Genomic DNA, 12,094 nt, shown 5'->3' with positions numbered 1-12,094 from the left:
ACTGTGACTGGGGACAGTCGTCCATCCGCTGGGGTCACTGTGACTGGGGACAGTCGTCCATCCGCTAAAGTCACTGTGACTGGGGACAGTCGTCCCTCCACTGGGGTCACTGTGACTGGGGACAGTCGTCCATCACATGAGGCCACTGTGAGTCAGAACTGCAGTAGGGGAGTTCTGTGTTTAACTCCCTGGAGACCCGCCAGGCTCTCTGGCAGTGGCCGTCTCCTCTCACAGCCCCCTCGGCACGTCCCCCACGTCCCCATCTATGCTCGCAGGCAGCACTTGGTGGCTGTGTGTCCTTGCTGCCAGGTGCAGGCCCAGTGAGGCCCCCTCGGTGCCCTCCCAGCCCCCAGGTCAAGGAAGGGAAGAGTGTCAACTGCCCAGAGCCGCCGTGACAACGTATCCTCATCTGGATGCCTTTCTGTGATCTCCTGCCTTGTTCCTCCAGCCACTGGTGGCCCTAGACACACCTTGGCCATGAGGCCATTGTTCCTCTGTCTCTGCTCCATTTCTCCTCACCTTTGATAAGGACCCAGCCTCCTCCAGTACAATCTCATATGGATTTAAATGATCACACCCTCAGAGCCTGCTTCCACACAAGGTCACGTTCACAGGTACAGGAGCCAGGACGCCAGCCTGTCCTTTTGCTTTTTTGTTAGTTTCTCTTTTTAAATTTCTTTTTCTTGACCTGCCTTTTAGGGGAACACAATTCAGTCCATAACCAAAGCACACTGTTGAGGTCCAAGAGGAAAACAACAATCTGACACAGTACGGATCAGGAGTCAGTCAACAATTCCAACCTGGCCGCCCTGCACTTGTGCTTATAAAGTTTTATTGACACACAACTTTGTCTATTTGTTTACATGTCATCTCTGGATGCTTTTCCTACGATGGCAGAGTGAAGTTGTCTTGACAGAGCTTGTGTGGCCCCCAAAGCTGGTAGTGGGAGTGTCTAGAGGACCCCCATCCAGGAGGGTGCTGCTGAATAACAGCTGTACCCCAGCGCGGATGCCAAGTTAGGCAGAGACACTTGCCAGCCAACAGCTCTGCCAGGGGCTGGGATGGCCGGTTTCTGTGGAGCTGACTCCACGTGTATCAGGTTAGAACCGGTGGGCCATTGGGTTTTCATTGGCTGATTGTTGGGAAGGAGATCACCAGGCCTTTCTTCCTAGGTGCCTCTTGGTGAACTTGAACCTCTGACCTCTTGATTAGCAACTGAGAACCTTAACAAAACTAGTGTTCCCTGCCCTGGGGGAATCATCTCTCATTTTTGAAATTTTTTATTTTTGTTTTATTTTTTATGTTATTAATTTTTTCATTTTATTTCATTTCATTATTTTTTGTGTGTACTGTCAAATCAGATCTGACTGGTACAGGAGGAGATTGTTTCTCCTTTTCCAGCATATGTTATTCATTTTAATGAACATTTACAGAAATTTTGGATTTCCATTCATTCATTGTTGCATTTTTCTCCCTGCCCACCCCTCCCCCCAATTTGTACCTCTCTCTGAAAAGTAAAAGAAAAATTCCTTCATTGGTGATTTTTTTATTTGATCTTATTCATTTTGTGTGTATACCGTCAAATTGGGTCTGACTGGTACAGGAGGAGATTGTCCCTCCTTCTCCAGCAAAGCATATGATGGATTTGAACTGCGCACCTCTGGGATTGCAGTGCAGCTTCATGTCACAAGGCCCCCAGAGCTCCCTGAATTTTTTTTATTTCTTTTTTTAAAATTTTTCTTATTTTTTTCTGGATCTGACTGGTACAGGAGGAGTTTGCCCCTCTTTCTCCAGCAGAGCATCTGGTGGATTCTAACCGTGAAATTTTTTTATTTTTATAAAAAAAATAAATATATACCAAAATGTTTACTCATTCATCTGTCTCTAAATTTACCTGCCACGTGATGTCACTGTTCTTGATCTCTCCCCATCCTGTTTGTCTCTCTGCCTGTTTTAGATGCTCCACCCTCTAAACTTTTCATCTGCACTTTAGAGTTATTCACAAGGTCACAGATAATTCTTTAATAAAAGAACTGAATGCTTGTGGCCCATATTGACCAGTTTAAATCAACAGTTTAAAGGTGATTTTACAGACTAGTTCTGTTCATAGTTTGAAGATTTTCTCAGAGTGATAGATCTTCAGTAGATCCACTAAGTCTATATTCTATAAGAATTTGAAATTCTGTTGCACAGTACCCCCCGTTTTGATCTAGACCCAACTATTGTTGAGTCTTTGATGAAAAGATTGAAAATGGTAGTGGGACACCATCTAGTTCTTCTGGTCTCATGGATATGAAGTCAGTACAAGACACTGAGCCTCCAGAATTCTATGCTTTGCTTGGGTATGAACTCAAAGGAGGTGGCACCACTCTCCCAGGGGAGCCGACATCCCACAGGTGTGCCTCGGTGTGAACTGTAGCTGACATCCTTCTGTTCTTCCAGGTACGAAGAGGAACGGATTAAGGCCAGGAGGGAAAGGTAGGCTGAGCTGTCTCTGTTGGGGCTGAGGTGGTAGAGATCAGGGCTGATGGCTGAGCTGTGTCCTCCCCTGGTGGCTTGCCTGGTGCCCCCAGGATGCCTGGTAGGAGCGTGTGACAGTGAGCATACAATCTGTGCACACGGGCAGCTCTGAGCATGACTGGGGAGCAGGGGGTACTCAGGAGAAACCAAGGCTCTTTCCTCCACCTCCGCTCATGTCCACCTCCTCACAGCTGCCCACTCCTTCACTGAACCCCCAGTCCTGGGCAGAGGTCAGGCCCCACCTCCACCCTGCTGTGTAAGGATCCTCGGGTGGCTTGGAAAGTGGGGTGGTGGGCCCTGCTCTCACACCATGGCCCTGCATCCCGGCCACCCAGCGCCTTTTCTCCCTGTCTGCAGTGGGCGGCCCCAGCCCGACTTCGTCCTGCCCAGGTCTGAAGAGAAGCCGGAGGTGGAGGAGGCGACAGTGCCAGAGGCAGAAACAGAGAGCAGGTAACCTTGCAGGTGACGCCGGACCCCGGCTCAGGCCACTGAGGTCCTGGGGGGTGGGAGGCAGGAGGCTGGAGGAACACTGGACCCTCCCTAGGAATCGACGAGGGAACTGGGTGGGCCACAACCTAGGAGCAAGGAGGGCCAGCTCCGCGGTTGATGGAAATGTCAGGGACTGATGGAGATTTTTAAGGAGTGCTGGATTCAAAAGGTCAGTGGTTCAAATCCATCCACTGGCTCCGTGGGAATAAGAACTAGAAGTCCAGAGTGACCACCCTGGACACAGATGGCCAGACTTTCTTTCTACAGGGTCATGTGGGTTAGATCCAGCCTGGTGGCCCACAGTCGTCCCCACCTGGCAGGTCTCGAATGAACAAGAGGTTCACTGGAGCAGATGAGTGATTCACAGACCGGGCAGCGTCCACCCCAGGGAGAACCCCAGGGTTTCTACAATGACCACACAGACCTTAAAGATTCCATTAAGGCCATGTTTGCTGGGACCATAGAGGTGATCCTCAACTCCTACCTGCCCCACAAGCTGGAAGCACACTTCACCACATGCTGCGCTGCTAACCAAAAGGTTGCCTGTTCAAATCCACCAGCAGCAACTCCGTGGGAGGAATGAGGCCGTCTCCTCCTGCTAAGATTTACGCCTCAGAGATGCAGAGGGTCACTCCAAGTCACACCCAGTCCTGTGTTAAGCTTTGTTCTCCGTGTGCCTGGGTAGGGCTGGCCTGGAGGATTTCCTGGGCCCAGCCTTGCAGCGTGGACAGCCAGGGTTGCTTCTGACAGAGCCCTGGGTGGGTTAGAACCATAAGCCTCTGGCTCACAGCTGAGCACTTAAGAATTGAGTCGTGCACTAAACATACTGCCCACAGCGGTCAAGGTGGTTCTGACCCCAGGACCCAAGGCTGTACTCTCGGCAGAACATGGTCTCATATTTCTCCTGTGAAGCCCCAGTGGATTTGAACCTGCAGCCTTCTGGTCATCTGTGCCTCCACAGGGCCACTGGGATTCGAGAACCAACTCGATGGTCTCTGGCAACAACCACTGTAATTAAATCTTCAGTAAGCGACTGACCTTTCCGTTCACGACCCAACATGTCACCCGCTGTGCCACCAGCTCCTTGAGTCTGGTTTCGTTTGCCACCTGTGAGGACAGGAAGGGGATGTCTAGAGGGTATGCAAGTGGGAAGGTGGCGGCCAGTGTGGCCGTAGGCCCGCGGTGATGGTCATAGCAGCCGGGACTTTCGGTCAAAGTCCTCACTGCTATTGTCCGGTGCCATCAGGTCAAATGCCACCCATCGTGACCCCAGGGGACAGTGTAGCACCTCCCTCGGATGTCCTCAGCCGAAATTCCCACGGGAGGCTGGTGCGTGGGAAGCAGGGCCCCTCGTTACAGCTGGAGGTTACTTCCCTGGAGTTGGGGCGGCTGCGATCTATGTTGTGGGAGTCCAGCAGTCACACAGGGGTCCGGGAGGGTAATTTTCACACCATGCCAATGAGTGAGCCCTGGGGAGTGGGGTGTCTCCAGGGGGAATTGAACATGGGCCTTTGCCAGGAAATATATCCCTGAATTATTCCCCAAGCTTTCCCAGGATTGCCGAGACATAGGGGCCAAATCCCAGGTATTGGAGTGGGAAGGCAGCCAAGCTGGTCCCCAAAGTGTGTGCTTACCAGTCTCCCAGGCATCTGTCTTCACCAGAACATCTACATCCTCACCCCCATCTTTTGTACAAAAATATAGGCTTTAGGGGAGCTCTGGTTGCCTAGAGGCAAGAAGCTGCACTGCAATCCCAGAGGTGTGCAGTTCAAATCCACCAGATGCTCTGCTGGAGGAGGGACAATCTCCTCCTGTACCAGTCAGATCCGATTTGATGGTACTCACATAATAATAATAATAATAATAATAATAATAATAATAATAATAATAATAATTATTTAAACCCAAACAAAACACACACACACACTAAAATAAAAAATACAGGATTTAAATAGGTCTGTGTGGGGTAAGGAAGACCCCCCTGGAGAAATACACTCCCTTAGAATAGTCAACATGAGATCAAAAGGGCAGCATTTACCCAGAGATGAAGCTCAGAAGGCAGGAAGGGATAGAACAGAGGGACAAGTGGAAACAGGAAACCCAGGGAGGAAGCGGGTAGAGCGCTGCTACACCATGCACAGGGACTTCAAGGTCCTGTCACAGATTGTGTACCCATGGTTGAAGACAAAACCAATTTTCTCTGTTAGGCATTACCAAAAAAAGCTTCTGTAGATCTTTTTATGCTAGACTGTTTATTTTTAAGAACAGTATTGGTTTTATTTGTTCCCATTCCAAAGAAAGGTGACCCAACTGAGTGTGGAAACTACAGAACAGTGTCATTGATTTCACATGCAAGCAAGATTCTACTGAAGATTATCCAAAAACTATTAGAACAGCACATCAGCAGAGAACTGCCGGAAGTCCAGGCTGGGTTTAGAAGGGGTCGTGGTACTAGGGATATTGTTGCTGATGTTAGATGGATCTTGGCTGAAAGCAGAGAATACCAGAAGAATGTCTGTCTGTGTTTCATTGATTATGCAAAGGCATTTGACTGTGTGGATCATAACAAACTGTGGCTGACTCTGAGAAGAATGGGAATCCCAGAACATTTAATTGTGCTAATGCAAAACCTATACTTGGACCAAGAGGCAGTAGTCAGAACAGAGCAGGGTAACACTGCATGGTTCAAAATTGGGAAGGGTGTACGCCAGGGATGCATCCTGTCTCCATACCTTTTCAACATGTATGCAGAGCAAATTATCCGAGAGGCTGGGCTCTATGAGGAGAATTGTGGCATCAGGATTGGTGGAAGATCTATTAACAATCTCCGTTATGCAGATGACACAACCCTGCTTGCTGAAACTGAGGAGGACCTCATGCACTTGCTGCAAAGGGTCAAGGACTGCAGCCTTCTGTATGGACTGAGGCTCAATGTCAAGAAGACAAAGATTCTCACCACTGGACCAATTGGCAGCGTCAGGATGGATGACAAAGAGATTGAGAGTGTTCACAGCTTCAGTTTGCTCGGCTCCACAGTCAACACTCTTGGCACCAGCACTCAGGAAATCAAAAAGCGTATTGCGATAGGAAAGTCTGCTGTTAGGGACCTCTCTAAAGTACTCAGGAGCAACAGTGTCTCTCTGGAGACTAAGGTGCGCCTGATACAGGCCATGGTATTTGCAATCGCTTGTTATGCATCAGAGAGTTGGACAATGACTAGGGAGGACAGAAGGAGAGTGGATGCTTTTGAGCTGTGATGCTGGAGAAGGGTACTGAATGTACCATGGACTGCCAGGAAAACAAACAGATTCACCTTGGAGAGGATTAAACCAAGCTACTCCTTGGAGGCAAGGATTCTGGGGCTCCGTCTGACATACTTTGGACATGTTGCCAGGAGGGACGGGTCCTTGGAGAGGGACATCATGCTTGGGAGGGTGGAGGGACAGCGCAGGAGGAGAAGACCCTCTATGAGATGGATTGATTCGGTGACTGGGGTAATCGGGATGGGTGTGTCAGAGGAGGTGCAGTTGGTGCAGGATAGAGCAGGGTTTAGGGCTGTTGTGCATAGGGTCGCTGTGAGTCGCAAATGACTCGACGGCACATAACAACAACAACAATTGGTTTTATGCACACACACACCCCCTCAAAGTTCAGACAATACTAGGAGTTCCAGAGGCTCTCTTCCCACCGTACACACACAACTTTTGCAGTGTTAACTTCTTGATACATGTGTTACAGCCAGCCAGCTGATGTTGATACATTGTGGCTACCTGGAGCCCTTGGTTCAAGTGGAGGCTGTCTGTGGGTTCTGACAAAAGCATAATGCCCCATGTCACTAAGACAGGATGGAGAATGGTGTCATTGCCCTAAAGTACCCCAGGAGACCCCTGCCGTCCCTCCACCCTTTCATTGGGTCTATTTTAAAATGAATCCTTACCACTGAGTCCCCACAAATCTCCAGAACTGCCTCATGGGGCTTTCACTGGCTGAGTTTTCAGAAGTGCGTTGCCAGGCCTTTCTTCCTAGGCACCTCTGAATGAACTCAGAGCATCAGCATTCTCTGTGTGTGTTTCACCTGGGATCCACCAGAGCAGCATCGGTGGGCTCATTCTGGCCCCTTTGTCAAGCAGCCCATGGCCTCTGACACGTGCTTCATGCCAAGCGCCCTCCCCACCACCTCCTAAGTTCACAGTCTCCATCTGCTGTCAAAATCCTGTGGCTGATCACTTGGCAAGTGATTCACACTCCTTCCCTCCCACAGGTCAGCTCCGACCACAGAAGAGCAGGAAACAAGGTGAGTGTGAGTCGGGCAGAGAGTGTGTGTAGTGTCTTTCTGGAAAGATTTGAAGGGGAGCCCACACCAGGGCACGTGCCACATGATTTAGGGGCTCAGCTGCACCTGGAAATCAAGGGACACAGTTACAAGAGCAGCAGCACGTCCCTGCCCAGCTCAGGGAGCAGAGTGTGGATGGGGGCCCGGAGCTGGGGTGTGGAGGCTCTGATGCCAGAAAGGCCTCGCCAAGACCACCTCAGGGTCCCTGATTTGCTGGAAAGACTCACAGAACCAGAAGCCATTGCATGCACTGTTGCAGGTCATTGCAACTGAAGAACACACATCAACATCTGCACAACAGAAGGTACACAGGGTGCAGGGAGACCACCGGCGAGCTTCTGGGGGGCACAGCTGACTTACAGCAAAGACAGGGGACAACAGCCTGGGTATGGTCAGCACAGAAGTGTCCTTGACCTCAAATGTCGTGACCTTTAGTGCTGCTATAACAGATATACCATAAGGGGGTGGCTTTAACAAACAGATGTGTGTTTTCTTGTGGCTGAGAAGACTGGAATGTGGATGCAGGGCACAGATCCAGGAAGGCTTTCTGTCTCTTGCTCTCAAGGAAGGTCCTTGTCTCCTCTCACTGTCTGTGGTTGCCAAGGTCCTTGAAGATCTCCATGTCTTAGCATCAATCTCCCCTTGGGTCTCGGAGGTTCTCAGCACAGGGGCCCCAGGTCCAAATGATTCCCTCTTTTTTCTTGGTGGTAGGAGGTCTCTCTGCCCCCTTGTTGGACCTCTCTTTATTCTCAGAAGCGTGGTTTGAGATACAGTCTCATCCCATGAATCCCATCCCACCTCATTCGTGTCATCGCCCCTATTCCTGCCTCCTTAACATCTTCTTGTTGAGTCCTGTGGACTCGGGACTGACCCACCAGCGGGTTTTCAGTGGCAGTAAATTACACGGGGGGAGACTGCCCATCCTTCTTTGGAGCTGCTGGTGGGTTCAAAAGGAAGCACAGCTGCTTAGCACTAAGCCCTCAGAGTTCCTGCAGCATCATAGAGGTGAGGGTTCACAGTGCACAGGGTGGTTACGTCACATCACACGTAGTGGAAGGCGGTGAGAAGCAGAGTCTCGCCAGGTGGACACATCTTTCATTTGCTTGTTCGTTTGTTTGTTTTTAGGGTTGGCGGCACAATTCAATCCACAACACTTGATGTCTAGCCAGCATTTTTTTGAAGGTCCATCAGGTAGCCGTGGCTGACCACCTGCATGGCCTTAGCCTCCAGCCTCTCCAGTGGTCAAGCAGATTTACATATCTTAGGTCCCCAAATTAAATGACATGTTTGCATAGGCCTTCTGGTGGGGCCCAAAGCCCAAGGTGAGCAAAGATATGCTTCTCAGACAGAAAATTCCAGTGGTTTGAAAGCTACTTCCCGGGCAAGGGCCACAGGGTTGTTTTTTTTTTTGTAATATGCTTGTTGTTACGGTGACCGCCTGGTCCTGGGCCTCCTCACGACCGCAGGTGTGTCTGAACACACTGCTGTTCTGTTGTGCCCACCCATGGACAGTGCCCTTCGTTTTCGCCCACCCTCTGCTTGCTGCGTATTCCCCTACAGATCTGTAACCATCACCTGGCTGCATGCTACACAGGTGGGTGAGGAAACCCCAGGGATACACACAAAAAAGTGGTGTCAGACCAGAGCAACTCTGAGGACACAGATTAGAAGCAAGTTCTCTGCTGAATTCACATCCATAAACATGAAACACAGGAAGAAATCATCCTCCAGGATCAAAGTCAACACCCAGCACAATTAGACCCTCTTCCTTCCCAGGAAGTCTTAGATACAGATGGTGAAATAAGTGTGCTTCAAATGGAAGGTGAAATGAGAAGAGAAAGAGGGAGGGAGAGGATAGGCCTGGATGGGTGAAGGGGTAGGTGGGTGGTGAATAGGTGGGTAGATGGAAGGGTAGGAAGATCCATCCATCCATGTAGTTTAATGAAGAAAGGGTGAGTGAGAGCTTGAGTGGTAGATATGTGGGTGGATAAGTCGATAGGTGGGTAGATGGCTAGTGGATAAGTGAGTGAATAAATGGATGTGTGGACAGATGAATTAGTGAATGGGTTAATAAAAGGATGGATGAATGGGTAGGTAGGAAGGTAGATAGGTAAATGAATGTGTGAGTGGGTAGATGAGCAGGTAAGTGGATGGATGGATGGATGGAAGGATGGTGATAGATAGATAGATAGATAGATAGATAGATAGATAGATAGATAGATGAATTATGGGAGTGAATGGATGGAAGAATGGTGGATGGGTGGATGGATAAATGAATGGATGAGTAGATGGATGGATGGTAGGTGGGTGGGTAGGTGGATGGATGATGGAGGTGAATGGATGGATGGATGGAGAATAAATGTTTGGGTAGTTGGATGGATGGTGGGTGGGTGGATAAAATAGAAGAGTAGACAGATGCTGAGTGGGTGGGTGAATGAATTCATGAATGGAAAGATGGATGTTGAATAGATGGATGGATTGATGGTGGATGAATTTTGGAGGTGAATGGATGGAAGAATGGTGAATGGGTGGTTGGATAAATGAATGGGTGAGTAGATGGATAGAATGATGGATGGATGATGGAGGTGAATGGATGGATGGACGGATGGACAGATGGATGATTGGGAAGGTAGAAAGACAGATGCCACCATCAAGTTGAGTACAACTCATAGTGACTCAGTGAACAACAGATCTGAAACCTGCCCTGTCCCACCCTTCCAAGCTGTGTTCTACCTCTACTCGAGCCCATGATAGTTGGATGAGTCGATGGGTAAGTGGATGGATAGATAGATAGATGATAGATAGATAGATAGATAGATAGATAGATAGATAGATAGATAGATAGACAGATGAATAAATGAATGATGGGTGAGTGGATGGATGGATGGATGGGCAGGTGGTGTCACCTCCCTCTGGCAGACTTGAAGGCACAGCTCCCCGGGATCAGTTATTCGAGAGCTCAGGAGGGAGACCCTCCGTCAGAGCCACACTTGGACGGGGTCCCTCTGAGGGGCAGGTGCTGAGTGTTCACCAACACTAGACTAAATCCTCCTCTTAGATGGCACATGGAGCAGCGTTTTCCACTCTCTTAAAACTGACATGAGCTGTGCTTCTCCTGCAGCATGTCCTGAGGTGGTGAGAGTGCAGAGGACTTGAATGGAGACTCCAGGTGCCAAGAACCTCTGTCCGCTGCCCTGTGGCCCTAATCTTGCCCTGCCTCATCTGTGTTCTACTCTCCAGGGTGCTGGGCCCTCCCATCCACCTCTGAGTCCCAACATCCTTTCGAGTTGCTTGAAATAGTTCTTTCCAGTGACTCAGTATTAGCACGTTCTGGAAGGGGCCCCCTCTTCCACCCTCCACCTCCCCTCCACACTCAAGCTCACAGCCCAGAAACAGGACGAGGGCTGGGACAGTGCACACCGGTGACCTCATCCTGACTCCAGCATTTGTGGTCCCAGAGACACCTCCCCCTGTCCCACCTGACTCCTGGCCAGTGCTGGACACCAGGTCCTGGTTCAAGAGCCTTCTCTTCATTGCCCAGCCCAGGACGAAGCTGCAGATGCCCACCACCCCCTCTGGCTTTGTTCCTGTGCCTTTCCCTCCAGAGTGACCCTTGCACTTCCTGGCCCCTGCCCTAGGAGCTCGCCTCCAGCAGGGTGGTATCCTGGCACCTCCCAGTCTCTGACCTCCTGAGAGTCACATCCACCTCGAGGGACACACCACCTCTTTGTGGGTGTCGGAGTGCACCCAGCAGGCAGGAGTCACTACTAATCATTGTCACCACATCCACCTGGATCCAGCACCTCCCTAAGCCTCTTGAACATGAATACCAATGGACAATCATGATCAATACCTCCTACCGAAGGGATGAACTTCCCCACTCACCCCTCTGGAGCTGGGTAGGGACTCACCACGTGGGTGCCCTGTCAGGAGCAGAGGGTGAGACACTTGCTCTGATACAGGCCTGTTACAGAAACTTCGATCTGGACAGAGGAAGATAGAGGGAAGACTGAGCACTAAGTGTTTCAGGGGTCACTCGGGAAAATAACACCAAGTGGACTGGGGGCCAGGGACAGCCAAAAGGGAGCTCCGTGCCCACCCATTCACAGCCTGGGTCGGCAGTGTTTAAGAGTCTCATCTCCTTTTGACGAGAGGCAAGTCTTTCTCATTTAGTTCAAGCACTGGACAAGCGGTTCCTTTTCTAGTAAAGTCCAAATACCAGGCAAGAGACTCGTGGGGTGAGTGAGCCCTCTGTCCCTGGGGAGAATCTAAGAACAGGCCGAATGGTGCTGGCAGGAGGTGGCCCTGAGTCGTCCCCTCCAGCCCCTGGAGTCAACATCTCTCAGAATCTGACCAGAAGTCCAGTCACATCCCTAGATCACTCCCTCCGGTGGTGCTTCTCAGCAGATGTCCTTGGGGTCAGCTGAGTGTCCCCACATTTCCAGGTGGAGGATCTTCACCCCAGGACCTGAGTAAACACTGGGGGCTCTTGACCAGTGGGGGACGAGCTTTAGGTTCCCTGAGGCCTGGAGGGAGCTGGTGGGATTTGGCACTGTGAGGATCACGGATGCTGAATGCTGTGCAAAGCATGGGAAACGGATTCCTGGGAGTGCAGTGTGTAACGTGACAGACTGATGACCTGAGCGTCAGCGGTTCAAATCCACCAGCAGCTCCAGAGGCCCAGGATGGACTATCTCTTCCTAAAAAGATTTACAGCCTTGAGGCCAAATGAGGGTCACTGTGAGTCGGCCC

At 50.4% G+C, this 12,094-nt stretch overlaps 1 protein-coding gene across 1 annotated transcript in view; it reads left to right on the top strand.

Annotated features, from left to right (window-relative positions):
• ATCAY (ataxia, cerebellar, Cayman type) overlaps positions 1–2,970 on the top strand; it is a gene marked incomplete at its 3' end in the record, with an annotated part of 69,318 nt that extends 66,348 nt beyond the window's left edge. Inside the window, exons 9-10 of the mRNA XM_006897956.1 lie at positions 2,443–2,478; positions 2,878–2,970. Coding sequence (XP_006898018.1) covers positions 2,443–2,478; positions 2,878–2,970 — 129 coding nt within the window. The remainder of the gene's footprint in view (positions 1–2,442; positions 2,479–2,877) is intronic.
• Positions 2,971–12,094: the final 9,124 nt, after the last annotated feature.

Source organism: Elephantulus edwardii, unplaced genomic scaffold, assembly GCF_000299155.1.
Source record: "Elephantulus edwardii isolate Elephantulus edwardi_28Jun2011 unplaced genomic scaffold, EleEdw1.0 scaffold00217, whole genome shotgun sequence".
Classification (NCBI taxonomy): Eukaryota; Metazoa; Chordata; class Mammalia; order Macroscelidea; family Macroscelididae; genus Elephantulus; species Elephantulus edwardii.
This window is presented reverse-complemented; position numbering and strand designations above follow the sequence as displayed.